The 13,571-nt window shown below is 35.9% G+C and overlaps 2 protein-coding genes across 2 annotated transcripts; one reads left to right on the top strand and one right to left on the bottom strand.

The window, feature by feature from the left end:
- On the top strand, positions 1 to 7,732 carry LOC109216322 (28 kDa heat- and acid-stable phosphoprotein-like). The gene is made up of 8 exons (XM_019380464.1): positions 1 to 202; positions 2,208 to 2,245; positions 3,097 to 3,177; positions 3,313 to 3,396; positions 3,479 to 3,513; positions 5,485 to 5,570; positions 7,201 to 7,266; positions 7,355 to 7,732. Exons 1-8 carry the CDS (start codon positions 136 to 138, stop codon positions 7,387 to 7,389), a joined length of 492 nt encoding a protein of 163 aa, XP_019236009.1. The 5' UTR covers positions 1 to 135; the 3' UTR covers positions 7,390 to 7,732.
- Positions 7,733 to 8,651: 919 nt separating this feature from the next.
- LOC109216323 (ras-related protein RABA1f-like) lies at positions 8,652 to 11,077 on the bottom strand. The gene is made up of 2 exons (XM_019380465.1): positions 10,625 to 11,077; positions 8,652 to 9,489 (listed from the first exon to the last, which is right to left on the bottom strand). The coding sequence occupies exons 1-2, from the start codon at positions 10,843 to 10,845 to the stop codon at positions 9,060 to 9,062; spliced, it is 651 nt and encodes a 216-aa protein (XP_019236010.1). The 5' UTR covers positions 10,846 to 11,077; the 3' UTR covers positions 8,652 to 9,059.
- Between the last annotated feature and the right edge of the window lie 2,494 nt (positions 11,078 to 13,571).

Here is a 13,571-nt window from a genome sequence, read left to right as displayed (position 1 = left end):
TCCCCACTTGCAAGAATCTCAAAAGTAGCAGACTTTATATTTCCTTCCTCAGTTGGCTCCTCCTCCTCTTCTTCTTCTTCTTTTCTTCTTATTCTTATTCATCTTTTTTCTGTGCGCAACAGAGTGTAACTAACAATGGGAAGAGGAAAGTTTAAGGGAAAGCCAACTGGTCGCCGCCAGTTCTCCACTCACGAGGAGATGAGTACGTTTTATGTATTTACGTTTTTACATCTAATTGTTGCGTTTTCTTTGTATGTCAAATTTGGTTTTTAGATTAACTTTTGAGATCTGAAATTTTGTGATTACATTTTTTGATTATGCTATTGGAATAATTACCCTTTTTGGCCTCAGTCTTTGTTTTATTTTTCTACCATGGGTGAAAGTTATTTCGTATGAACGGTTTGGTTGGTTACATGTCGATTAGGGATTGAAGTTAAGTTATTTGGGCTTTTTGAGTTTGGCTTTGGAATTTTTAGCTGAGTAATTCGGAAAAATTGAAGTAACTTAGCTTAATCTAAGTGGATTATCAAGATAAATGCTACTGTTCTTTGTGTTTGAAGATGTAGATACTTTGGACTTTAGGTGGATTACTTATTTAACGGGTGGTCTTAGTGTGCAAGTTATGGTTCATCCGAACCCTGTAGCTAGGGTCGGAAGCTGTATATGTGTTACAAAATTCACAGAATAAGTACAAATAATAGATTTCAACAACAACAACAACAACCCAGTAAAATCCCACAAGTGGGATCTGGGGAGGGTAGAGTGTACGCAGACCTTACCCCTATCCCGGAGGGGTAGAGGGGCTGCTTCCGAAAGACCCTCGGCTCGAGAAGAAGAAAAATAAATAGAAAAAATAGATGTAAAAGCAATAACAATAAACAACAATACTACCATAGGAAATAGTGAGGAAACTACATAAACCACTAACAACCCATAGCGAAACATCAACAGGCCAGCCTTGCCCTCGGAACAACAAAGAAAAAAAACGCTCGACTCTCTCCTAACCTACAACTCTAATGTTCGACCTCCGCCCCTTCCTATCCAGAGCCATGTCCTCGGAAATCTGTGGTCGCGCCATGTTCCTGTCTGATCACCTAACCCTAATACTTCTTAGGTCCTCCTCTACCTCTCCTCGTACCTGCCAATGCTAACCGCTCACACCTCCTAACCGGGGCATCTATGCTTCTCCTCCGCACGTGCCCGAACCATCTAAGCCTCGCTTCCCGCATCTTGTCGTCCATGGGAGCCACGCCCACCTTCTCCCGAATATCTACATTCCTAATCTTATCCAGCCTAGTGTGCCCGCACATCCATCTCAACATCCTCATTTCTGCCACTTTCATCTTCTAGGTATGAGAATTCTTGGCTGCCCAACACCCAGCCCCATACAACATGGCCGGTCTAACCACCACTCTATAGAACTTGCCTTTGAGTTTCGGTGGCACTTTCTTGTCACACAGGACTCCAGATGCTAACCTCCATTTCATCCACCCCACTCCTATACGGTGCGTGACCAATAATAGATTTCGAACCTAGTTCAAATCTTGAACCCGATGATGCTATTCATGCTGATTTATTGTTGAGAACAGCAAAAGGAAAAAAACAGGTTTGCTGTAAGTAGAAAACTGTGGCAAGGAGAGCATAGAGGACAGTTTGACTCTCACTGTCCTCAAGTTCTACAAGCTGGAGTGCTGTTGTGCGATTGTTCTAATGTAGGGTGTTTGTATTTCTGAGAAATAAGTTATAGTCTATGTGCTTTTAAAATATTTATGAGTTTGAGTCTAGTGAAATTTTTGGCCTGATTAAAAGCATGTGATTATCTGCTCTGACTTTTGCTATATCTGGCCTCCTCCTTGCTCTTTTCTTTCTTTTCTTTTGGGTGCATGTCACAGGTTGTGGACTTGTTCTCTCCCCTCCGCTATCCTCCTTGAGGCTATTTCCACTTTGTGTAATCTTACTGGGAAGCTCTCTCTATATGTAATTGTCTATATATGAGTAGCAAAAAAATCTAGGATCAGCCAAGTTTATCTTGGATTTGGTTATTTGTTGTTGGAACTAAGTGCCATGTATCCATTTGTCTTCTGAAGAAGCCATTTTATATAAATGCCAACATCTTGGTGTTGGTTCTGAGCTCAATAATGTGTGTTCGTCGTGCTACGATGATAGGGTCAACTGAGTTTGTTTTGATGCTTCTTTTTGTATTGCAGTTGCTGGTACTTCTGCTCGTCCTCGCACATTTAAGAAGGTAATCTATTTTAGCTTTTATCAACTCCTGTCTTAGATTGTCTTGTATTTCATTACAAGTTTGCCTATGCATATCCAATCAAAGTTAGTCAGCACCCAGAAAATTATGTTTCTGATTCAATTGTCAAAAAGCATTAGTGACCATGATAGCATGCCGCTTCAAAATGTTACTTCTAACTTCAATGATAACCTGACAAAAGATAGTATCGCCATCATCCTTTTTAGTGTAAAGCCAAGAGACTATGTTTGATTGGGAGGTAAAAATAGGTATGCATGATATATATTCCTTATGCATAGGAATGGGTTCACCCCCCCCCCCCCCCCCCCCCCCCCCCCCCCCAACCCCAACTACTCTCTCTTCTCCTCTTCTCTCTCTCTCTCCAGAACCAGTGGCGGAGCTAGAGTTCTAGCTACGGGTTCGGCTGAGTCCAATACCCTAGGCCAAAATTTTGTATTTGTGTCAAAAAGTCCACTTAATATGTATAAATAATTTATCCAGAACATAGTAAGCTGCTTTTTCTAAAATTCAGAACTCATTTCTGGATCCACCTTTGCTCTGTAGGGTGAATAGGTGAACCTCAGCTCATAAATTTTTCCTCCTCTTTGTTGCTTGACTGATGATATAAACTGTGCCACTAACTTAAGTCTCCATGCCTCTTTTTGTGGTAGTCTCCTAAGATGTTATAGTTCTCGCCAAATCAGTATATGTTATCTTGGTTTGTAACTTAAATGTGTTCTTTAATGAAAAGAATAATCTGGTCTTCGGTGGCAGCTAGTGGCTGTTATGATTATTAGTGACTTTTGGCTTACCCTGATGCAATTCGTTTTCTTTGATGAATTTGATTTCCTCAGGTAGAGGCTGAACATGAGGAAGATGAGAGATCGGAGGAGTCTGAGGAGGAGTCTGAAGAAGAATCTGATGGAGAGACAGAAGTCAGTTATATATGACGCGTCCTCTAACAAAAAAGAAAGAAAATGTTTTGTTTAATAATTGGATGTGGTTTTTCCTTTATGAGGCTTCAAGAGCTACCTTTAACATTTGCTCTTTGCTTTTGGCTGTTCAAACAGAAGAGGAAAGGTACAGAAGGTATCATTGAGATTCAGAACCCTAATTTGGTCAAGCCAAAGAACCTGAAAGCTAAAAATGTTGATGTAAGATAGTGTGATATTCTGTTATCTTTTGAATTGATTGTTTTCCGGACTTGTATTTGAACGAGGCTCTTCTGTTTTGCAGATTGAAAAAACAACCGAGCTTTCAAGACGTGAGAGGTTTGTTGAAGCTTAATTTTTTTTGGTTTTCTAGCATGATATTATCACAATGAATCTCTCTTAAGTTTTTGTCATTTACTTTTCTGTTCATGTGAAGTTGAAAAAGAAGGCATACTTTGTGCCTCCTACTATCTGTGGCATCAACTACGTTTCACTTGTACTTAAATGATCTTTAAGCTAGATGTTCCTACTTGTACTTAAATGATCTTTAAGCTAGATGTTCCTAATTTTTGGTTCTTACCTCTCATGGCTGTTGCTTTTATATTCTTGATTTCCAGCATTTCATACAGCATGGGACTTGAAATGCTGGAAATCAAGAATATAAAGCAACGGCATAGTCTCCCCCGAGCATGTCTTAGCTATTTCGATTCCGCCTCATATCCCAGCGATTAATTATATCTTCCATTTTTTAGGTGTGCACTTGTCAACAAGTCACATGGACTAATAATTACACTTTGTACTATTGTTTTTGAAGTTTATAGAATGAGTAATTATCAAGAATATGTATCGCTTATACACTTATTCTATACACTTTGAAAGCGGTTTTACAAAGTTTAATTGGAAGTGCATGTGACTCGTCGACAAAGTGCACATGTGACAGTTAAAGATGGAAGACGTATAATTTTAAGTATATTGCATCTCAAAGTTGGCCGAAATAAAAGTAATGAGTTGTCTTGTTTTGATTCCTTTTTCTTGGATGATGCACGTTATTTTCGATCCGTATAATATTTTACAAATCAGTATGTTGAGATGGATGTGTGGGCATACTAGATTAGATAGAATTAGGAATGAAGTTATTCGGGACAAGGTGAGAGTGGCCCTTGTGGAGGAAAAGATGTGTGAGACGAGGCTAAGATGGTTCGGGCATGTTAAAAGGAGAAGCACAATACCCCAGTCAGGAGGTGCTAGAGGTTGGCCTTGGGGGTACGGGGAAGGGTAGAGGAAGGCCACAGAAGTGTTGGGGAGATGTGATCAAGCGGACATGGCGCAACTTGAGCTAACCGAAGACATGACCCTTGATAGGAGGGTGTGGAGGTCGAGAATTAGGGTAAAAGGTTAGTAGGTAGTCGAGCGTTACCCTTTGTCTTTCTTAGTGCAATAGTATTACTGTTAGCATGGTATCCCTTTTTATCCTTAGTTGTTATTACCGCATATCTTGTATTGTTATTACTTGCCATCAGTACTCCCGTAGTTTGTTATCACGACATATCTTGTACTGTTATTACTTGCTACCAATACTCCTGTTATCTTCTCTTTTGCGTTCTTGTTTAGTTTTCTAAATATCTTGTATGATTATTATTTGTTATCAGTGCTTCTTCCATCTTTTCTTAGCCGATGGTCTATCGGAAACAGTCTCTCTGCCCTTCCAGGGTAGGGGTAAGGCTGCGTACATCTTACCCTCTCTAGACCCCACTTGTGGGATTACACTAGGTTGTTGTTGTTGTTGTTGTTGATGATGATGAGTATGGCTACTAAAATATTCTATTGAACATAACATATTCACTTAATTTGTTAATGAAATTGTACAAAACTTGGATTTTGTTATATGCATATGTTGGATTCCAACGACGTATAAATGTTACATTCTAACGCTAGGTTTGATTGAATTTATAGTGAATTTTCTCATCATTATTTAGTACATTCGACCGTATGAAATGTATATTACTGCCGATCCTTTTCTTTATCCATATATATTAAACTATTTAGAGTCATCATTTTATCTTGTGAATTTCTTACTTTGAACATAATATATCTGGATAGTGATTTCAAGATTTCTATGCTCTTTGTGATGTTTGTATTTTGAATTCAAAGAAGGCAGAAATGTTGAAATGCTCTTGAGTTAGGTCCTTCAAAGGATCTATAGACTTGTCTCTTCTTTGGCGATTTAGTGTTGTGTTCGTTGAAATTTTATATGTTTCAGTACTTTTCAGCTTCTATATTATTGTTATTTTACATGGTTCTTGCTCACAGAGAAGAGATAGAGAAACAGCAGGCTCATGAAAGGTACATGAGGCTGGAAGAACAAGGGAAAACAGAGCAAGCGAGGAAAGATTTAGGTAATGTCACACATAATACTATGACTTCTTTTCTATTTATTAAGTTAAGAATTGCCCAGATTGGGTTCATTCACTTTTTCTTTAAATTGGGTGTTCATTCACTTCATTTGACAAATTTTGTAGGTCCATTCATATTTTGTTTTTGATACATTTAATATTCAGATGTTCTAAACCGAGTGTCTAGTGCATGTTATGTTTCATGTTGATAGGATATTCCTAGTATGAGTCTCTTCAGCTTGGTTTACAATGTAGTTCAAGTAATTTGCGAATTTTAAATTAGGTATCTCTGTTCCCACTTATCTCATTTTTTCTCCAATGCCTATTTGCTCTACACCCGCAAATTATGTACACACATACACGGTGATGTCCAGGTCAGTTTGTGTGCTCTGTGACTAACTTACCGAGTAGCTTGCTGTAACTCACAATAGGTACTGGATAATCTTGCGCATTAAGGCTAGAGCAGATGAGCTCAGATGGGACTTCTATACCTCAACCACTCAGCCAATCCTTTCTCCTTGGGATATATAATTTTGCAATATTAGCATAAATGACCTTGAAATTTGTATTTTGTTGAAAATTATGAAATGTTAGGACTGCTTTAGAAAACTTTTACTACAGACATCAGTAAAGTTTCTCTCTCGCACACCCACACACTGCAACAAAAAAAGAACTAAAAGCCCCCCCAGGGGATGTTTTTTGTGTATAAGCAGTGGCGTACGCAGAAATTTTTGTAAGCGGTGTCACCGTTTTAGACGTGAATAAATAAAAAAAATTTCAGGAAAAAGAAATAACACAACATACAATGCAGCATCCCTCCAGTTTAAAATATGTATTGTGCTAGTCAAGTAGTACAAAAGTGTAAAACGTAGATTGATGCCACGGAGGTTCGAACTCAGGACGCTTCACAGAAATCTTCAGACTTCGACCAGTTAAGCTAGACGGCAGTTTGAGACAAGAGGTGTCACTTATTTTATTTTACTGTTTTCTTGTTTCTTCATTTGAATTATACATGAAGAATTAGTAAAGATTTTCGACGAAGCGGTGTCACGTGACACCGCTTCGGCTAAGGTAGATCCGCCCCTGTGTATAAGTGATTGCGTAGGTTGCACCGTTCCCAAATTTATTAGCAAAAAATCTTATACCTAGGAAACCAGGTGTTTTTTTTGGGGTGGGTGGGTGGGTGGGTGGGTGGGTGGGTTGAGTATAGCATTAAACAACGAGGAGCATTGCTCGCTAAATTGTGCAAGGGATTCGATACCATAGTTGAAATAAGATGCCTTGTCAATCCCATGGAAGCAATTATAAATGAAGCATATTTTGGTATCAAAAATTAAATCTTGAGTACGTTCCTGATTTGTGAGCATTATGTTGCTTGAATCTGGGTTGCCATTGGAACTGAACGGTCTTGTTAGGGAAAGATTTTAGTTGATGAAAAGAAAAATTTACATAGTTATCCTTTGGGCAGGCATCTGAAGAGTACGTTGTATGTTTACTCTTTCAAGGTAAAATTGGACGAGATGAACTAGTTCTGGGAGTGAGATACCTATAACTAGAACTGTCATAAGCAGTGTCTATTGCTGTATATTTATGTAGCTATGTTAGAGTTAATTTTATTCCATTATTTTTGCAGATCGGTTGGCTCTCATACGACAACAAAGAGCAGAAGCTGCAAAAAAGCGAGAGGAAGAAAAAGCTGGTAATTTCTTAGATGGTTATATCGATCTCTTAAAATTTTCCTTTCTGTTTCTGCTGCTAGGATTGACACACTAATCGTTCTTGTGCAGCCAAAGAGCAGAAGAAGCTGGAAGCCCGCAAGTAACGATACCAATCAACTATTCCTCAAATACAAGATATTTCCCTACCACAAGTTCATCATATCAAGGCATATTACAGTTTGTTTTTCCTGGTGATTGGATAACCCTTCCTTTTCGTCGACACTATTGCCTTGTTTAAAAAGTAAAGAGTTAAGTATTACAATTGAAGCATGAATTTTAGGGCTCTGAATCTGTATACAAATGGTGCAGACTGGCCTTAACATGAAGAATCTTGATAAAGATTTCACGCTTTTTTGCTGAAAAAAGCATCTTTCTGGTACTATCTTAGCCCGCTGGTACTATCTTTCTGGTTATGTTGTTACTATTCTATTGTCGCATTTCATCTTCTTGTGCCGAGCGTCTATCGGAAACGGCCTCTCTATCCTAAGGTAGGGGTAAGGTCTGCGTGAATCCATCTAAGGTGTGTGGGATTATACTGGGTTGTTGCTGCTGTTGTTTTTTAGCTGAAAAATGTTAGTTGAATTAATAAGTGTTTGTACCTAAGACCTCTTATTAACTGTTTCTAGTTTCCTATTAATGTCCAAAAGGAACACATAAGGGAGATGCTCTTAGGATGTCGACGTGAATATTTTATTGACTTTACTAGAAGGGCATTTTTGGTATTTGATACATATTAAGTTTCTAGAACGTTTTTCTGAAAATAGCTTAACGAACCCCCCCCCCCCCCCCCCCAGACACACACACAACTCCTTGTGGTCAAGTTCTTATTCTTCAAATAGAAGTATGGTCTAATTCTTATGTTAAATGTATGTTCTAATGTGATTATATCAGCAAGATTACATTGTGACACTCTAGGCGAATCCCACATCGATAAAATATGAGAGATGTTGAGTATATAAGTAACAAACATTAGACCCTAATGACGCGTTTTAAAGCCGTGCGGGCTAATGCCCAAAGCGGACAATAGCACTAGTGCGTTGGATTGTACATATGACACTGTATAGCTGTTCTCAAAATAATAGCCAAAAAAAAAATATATTGTTTGTATATATATACATTCTGTATGTTATATACAAAAATTTTACAAATTTTATATACTTTCTCGGCTACTGAATATAAATAGTTTCTAGCGTGGGCTAGAAGTAATAATACCCCTTGTAAATCTCAATACGAGAAGTTTAGAAATAAAAAAAAAAAGATCCTTTATTTCTGTTTTTGTTGGGTGAAGCAAAATGCAACTTCCAGCAAAATAGACATGCATGCATGCAACTTAGTGTTATTTGTAACATTCACTCTATTGCAAGTATTCTGTGGCAACAAGAAAGTTTCCTTAGCTGAAATTCTCTTGAATTACAAAAAGTTTCCTTAGCTGAAATTCTCTTGATTTACAAATACACATGAAAATATGAAACAAACAAGTTTTTAGCTAATGTAATTCAATCCCCCTTTCCCAACACAAACAATGTACTAGTTCCTTTAGCTAACTTACATTTGCTGAAATTGGGATTTGCTGTGTATATACTTGCATCCCTGATTAAATCAAGTTGGTCAAATCATCAGCTATTTAGTTGATCAATCCAGAGGCGAGCAGGTTCAACTGAATCCATTGTTTTTAGCTTAATCTATGTATACATATACGAAAAAGAAAGTTTATCATACTCATTCTGAACGCACAGACTCTACAATCTGAATTTGCCTCTGGATCGATCCTTGTTTAACCAGAACAACATCCACCCTTCTTAACAGCAGATACATCATCTTTACCAATGTTAATAGTTTGTCCTCTGGGCACAGATGTTGGATCATCTCCTATATCAAGAGCTTTTCGACTGACCACTCGATAAATCTGTGTAAGCACTTCTGTGAAGGCATTTTCTACATTGAGTGCCTCAAGTGCAGATGTTTCCATGAAAAAGGTATTCTCTCTTTCTGCAAAACCACTTGATTCGCCCGTGGGAACAGCACGAAGATGGCGAAGATCCGCCTTGTTTCCGACGAGCATGACAACGATGTTTTGGTCTGTGTGATCTCTGAGCTCCTTGAGCCATCTTGCTACATTTTCAAATGTTACATGGCGAGTAATATCATAAACCAGTAATGCACCGACTGCACCTCGATAATAAGCACTTGTGATGGCACGGTACCTTTTATGAGGCAAGAAAGATGATTAGAAACAATGATTCAAGGCAATATTATGGAGGGAAAATATGGTAAATATCGCGAAATGAACGATTTTGGGAGGAGAGCTTTGGAGCAACGGTAAAGTGTCTTTGTGTTACTTATATGTTACGAGTTCGAGCCGTAACAACTAATGCTTGCATTAGGATAGGCTGTCTACATCACACCCCTGGGCGTGCGGTCCTTCCTCGGACCTTGCGTGAAGACGAGATGTTTTATGCAGCGAGTTGCCCTTTATTGGGAAACGAACGAGTTGTACGACCACTTTAGCTTAAATGGTTAGAGATAATATACTTTGAATTACTTAATTATATTATACCTCAGTTATAAACCAGTAAAGCACTTGTGATGGCACGGTATCTTTTATGAGGCTGGAAAGGTGATTAGAAACAACATTCAAGGCGATATAGGGAGAAAAATATTGTCAATTGCAAAATCATTGAACTAGAGCAAGTGGGAGAAGAAGGATTCTTTTCCCGGAATCTTTTCATATTCAACCAAAAGTTCACTTCTTCTCTCCCTTTTCATATTTAACATGATTTCCCTCAACGAGATTCAAAAATAATAATAAAAAAAATACTCGAAGAAGCTAAGGAAATTCAGCATCTAATATGTATGCATAAAAAAATATTATTGTATGCATAGATAGAAATACAAACTTATGTAATAAAATCGATTAGGAGATGGGATTTATTAAACATAGTAGCGGATTTAACAATGGATTTGAGGATTCGACTCAATGTACTGTTTTACAGTCGAACCATATATACTTTATATAAGGTTCTACCGTGAAACATTACGTTCTATCTATATCGAATCAACTCTCTCAATTTAGAACCCTCTTTTAATAAAAGAAGGAAAGATCTTGAATTGAGAGAGTGAATTCTGAAATGTATATATTTATACTTGTTTCTGGACATATGTGTACATATAAAGTTTGACTATGATACAATGCGTTCTGTCGAAATCCACACATCCATTATTAGATCTGCCACTATACATAAATCCCATTTTTCTCAATTCAGAACTGCAACGTCTAAATTCTATATCCAACACTATTTAAATGAATATAAAGAGCATGGTAAAGGGGAAGGATGTCACCTTTCTTGGCCAGCGGTATCCCAAATCTGAGCTTTGATAATCTTGTCATCGACATGAATGGTACGAGTGGCAAATTCAACGCCAATGGTAGACTTTGATTCTTGGCTAAATTCATTTTTAGTAAAACGAGAAAGCAAGTTAGATTTTCCAACACCAGAATCCCCTATAAGCACAACCTTGAATAAATAATCATAATCTTCATCTGCCCTATATGCCCCCATTTTCCCTTTTCTTTAATCTTTATTTTTGTTTGGTTAAATTCTTCTACATATGAATATGAGAAATTACACTTTCTCTTTTTGAGTTATTTTTTTACCTTTCACCCTCCCTTCTAATAACAAGATTTTACTTGTTCCACTTTGTTAATTGGTTTTTTTTCTTTTGGTATGGATGAAAAGAGAGAGGGAGAAAGAGAGAAAATGGGAGAGAGATAGAGAGAGATTATAATAAAATGAATATTCTTGGATTAATGATTTACCTCAAATGAAATAACAAATTAATTACCTCTCCTTTTGTTTAGGAAGGATGGAAGGTAGGAGTTTTTCAGTTTGGCATAAAATATGAGATGTTGTTAAAAATTAAGCCTATAATAAATAAAGATTCAACAAAGCAAAATGCATCTAAATGGTGTGATTAATTATAACGGTTCCATTTTTTCCATAGAAAATTTAAAGAATGAACAATACGACACATGTGTTTTTAGATTTGAAAATTGCTTTGAAAAGTATTGATAAATTTTTAACTAATTTTGTTATGTAATAAATTGTTGCTCATTATTTGCTATTGCAACAAATAACTACTCAATAATAGTTGGAGTTTTGATAGATTGGTTTTTTAGTCATTCACTTATAGCTTAAAATCCGTAAGATTTTGATGAATTTTTTAGTTTTGTTATAATTGTTTTTCAAAAATTGTGATATAAGATTTTTTTTTTGTTGGCAAAATCACACATTAATGAAGTCAATAAACAATTGCTTAGGTAGAATATAAAGCAAGAAAAATTGAAAATTTGAATGAAGAGCAACACAGAATATCAAGTGGATCATGGCTCAATTTAACAAAATGGTAATGTTTAATGCTCTGTTTTAAAAGGCAGAATTGGGACTCGCCCGGGGCTCGCCTTGGGGCGGAGCACTTGTAAAATGCCTCTGGGCTTATGTGTGGGGCTTAGTTCCGTGAGACTTACGCTTCGGCTGTCGGGGCTTACGCCTCGGACACGCCCAACGCCCAGCGTCCTGGGCTCGCCTAAGAGAACATTATGCAATTGTGTAACTAACCTTGTAAATTCTCAAATTTTCTTAAATCGTTGGATATTCAAAATTACTTTTTTCTTAATCATCAATCATCAAGTTGAGAATATTTCATGTCATGATTAAAATAAAAATTATTTCAAATTATCCATTAAGACTGTTATGATAGTAAATTTTAAATAAATTTTTCGTTTAAAAGATATTTATATATTAACTTTTGTTATGTCTTTATTATAGGTCCATAATTTTTTTATAATTATTTTTTCTGAATATTATATTTTTCACGTTTATGAGATACTATACTTATAATTTAATAGCTCAGTATTAGCTAGTAACTATTTACAAATAATTAGTTATCATGGTATAGTATGATGAATTATGTGTCACTTTATTAACTTGTTGAAACTTAAAAATAAATGAGTTAGAGAATAATATTTACATTGTGAATTATGTTTTTATAGAAATTCTCTTTCAAATAGAAAGCATATTAAATAAAAAGAGTATTTTAAAAAATAAATAAATTATAATATCGAAATTCTTTCAAGATTCGTTATCTTTAAGAGATACATATAAGATTTCGTATCGAATACATTACTTTTGATGTTTGAGTTGTAACGACGTTGCAGTTAATTTACATAGTATGATATTGTCATACTTTTCGTATTATTCATAGTTGAATTATAATTTATAAATATTTTAAATAGATTATTTTTTTTAATTTTTGATTTTAATGTAATTTTTATAATTATTTTTTATTTTATACTATCTTAGAATTCTTGAAATTAGTAAAATTTAAAGATCCGTGGAACTTACGCCCCATGTATCAGGGCTTACGCATCGCCTCGTTAGAGATAAAACGCTTCGCCTTACGTCCCCGCCTTTTAAGACATTGGTTTAATGTGAAATGAGCTTGCTTATGAAATTTAGGTACAAATGCTCGACATTTTGCAGTTTAAACTCATTCTATAAAAAGTTATAATTTTTCTATATATTGAAGGTGCAATATATATATATATATATATATATATATATATATATATATATATATATATATATATATATATATATATATATATATTATTTATTTATCCGGGGGCAAGGCGAGGTTGGATTAGAGTTGATCTTAGATAGCTTGCAGTTTAGGCTGAATACACTCTGTACTTGCTGTTTATCTTAGCCCTGGGCTTTAGATACTGGTTACTGTTATTGCATGTCTTTCATCTTTTGGTTGTTATGCTTCCATTACTATTACGGTTGCTACTNCGCCTCCATTTAACCTATACCCATTTTTTTAAATATTTTAACTTGTACCCACTTTTTAACAACTTCAGCCCCCTTTCTCCTCCTCCTTCTCCTCCTTCGTTTTCTTCTTCTTCTTCTTCTTTCTTCTGCTATTGTTGGTGCTGCTATGAAACTTCAGTTCATGGATGATTGCCATAAATATGTTTATTAGATTATTTAAACAAATTATAAATAATTACGTAAGTTAGTAGACAATAATTTGTGAATATTTCCACGTACGTAAGTTAGTAGATAATGATAATTCTGTTCTTTTCACGTTTATTGTTTCCAAATTTATGATTTAGATACTGTTGGCAATCTGATTATTTATCTAGTATGTTATAAAGCAGTTTTAAAAACTTCAGCTTATTTAGTGTTGAAGGTTTTTACAAATGAACTAAATAACTTCAGCATCT

This window comes from Nicotiana attenuata, unplaced genomic scaffold, assembly GCF_001879085.1.
Source record: "Nicotiana attenuata strain UT unplaced genomic scaffold, NIATTr2, whole genome shotgun sequence".
NCBI classification, from domain to species: domain Eukaryota; kingdom Viridiplantae; phylum Streptophyta; class Magnoliopsida; order Solanales; family Solanaceae; genus Nicotiana; species Nicotiana attenuata.
The sequence above is the reverse complement of the archived record's forward strand: the minus strand, read 5'-3'. Positions and strand labels throughout refer to the sequence as shown.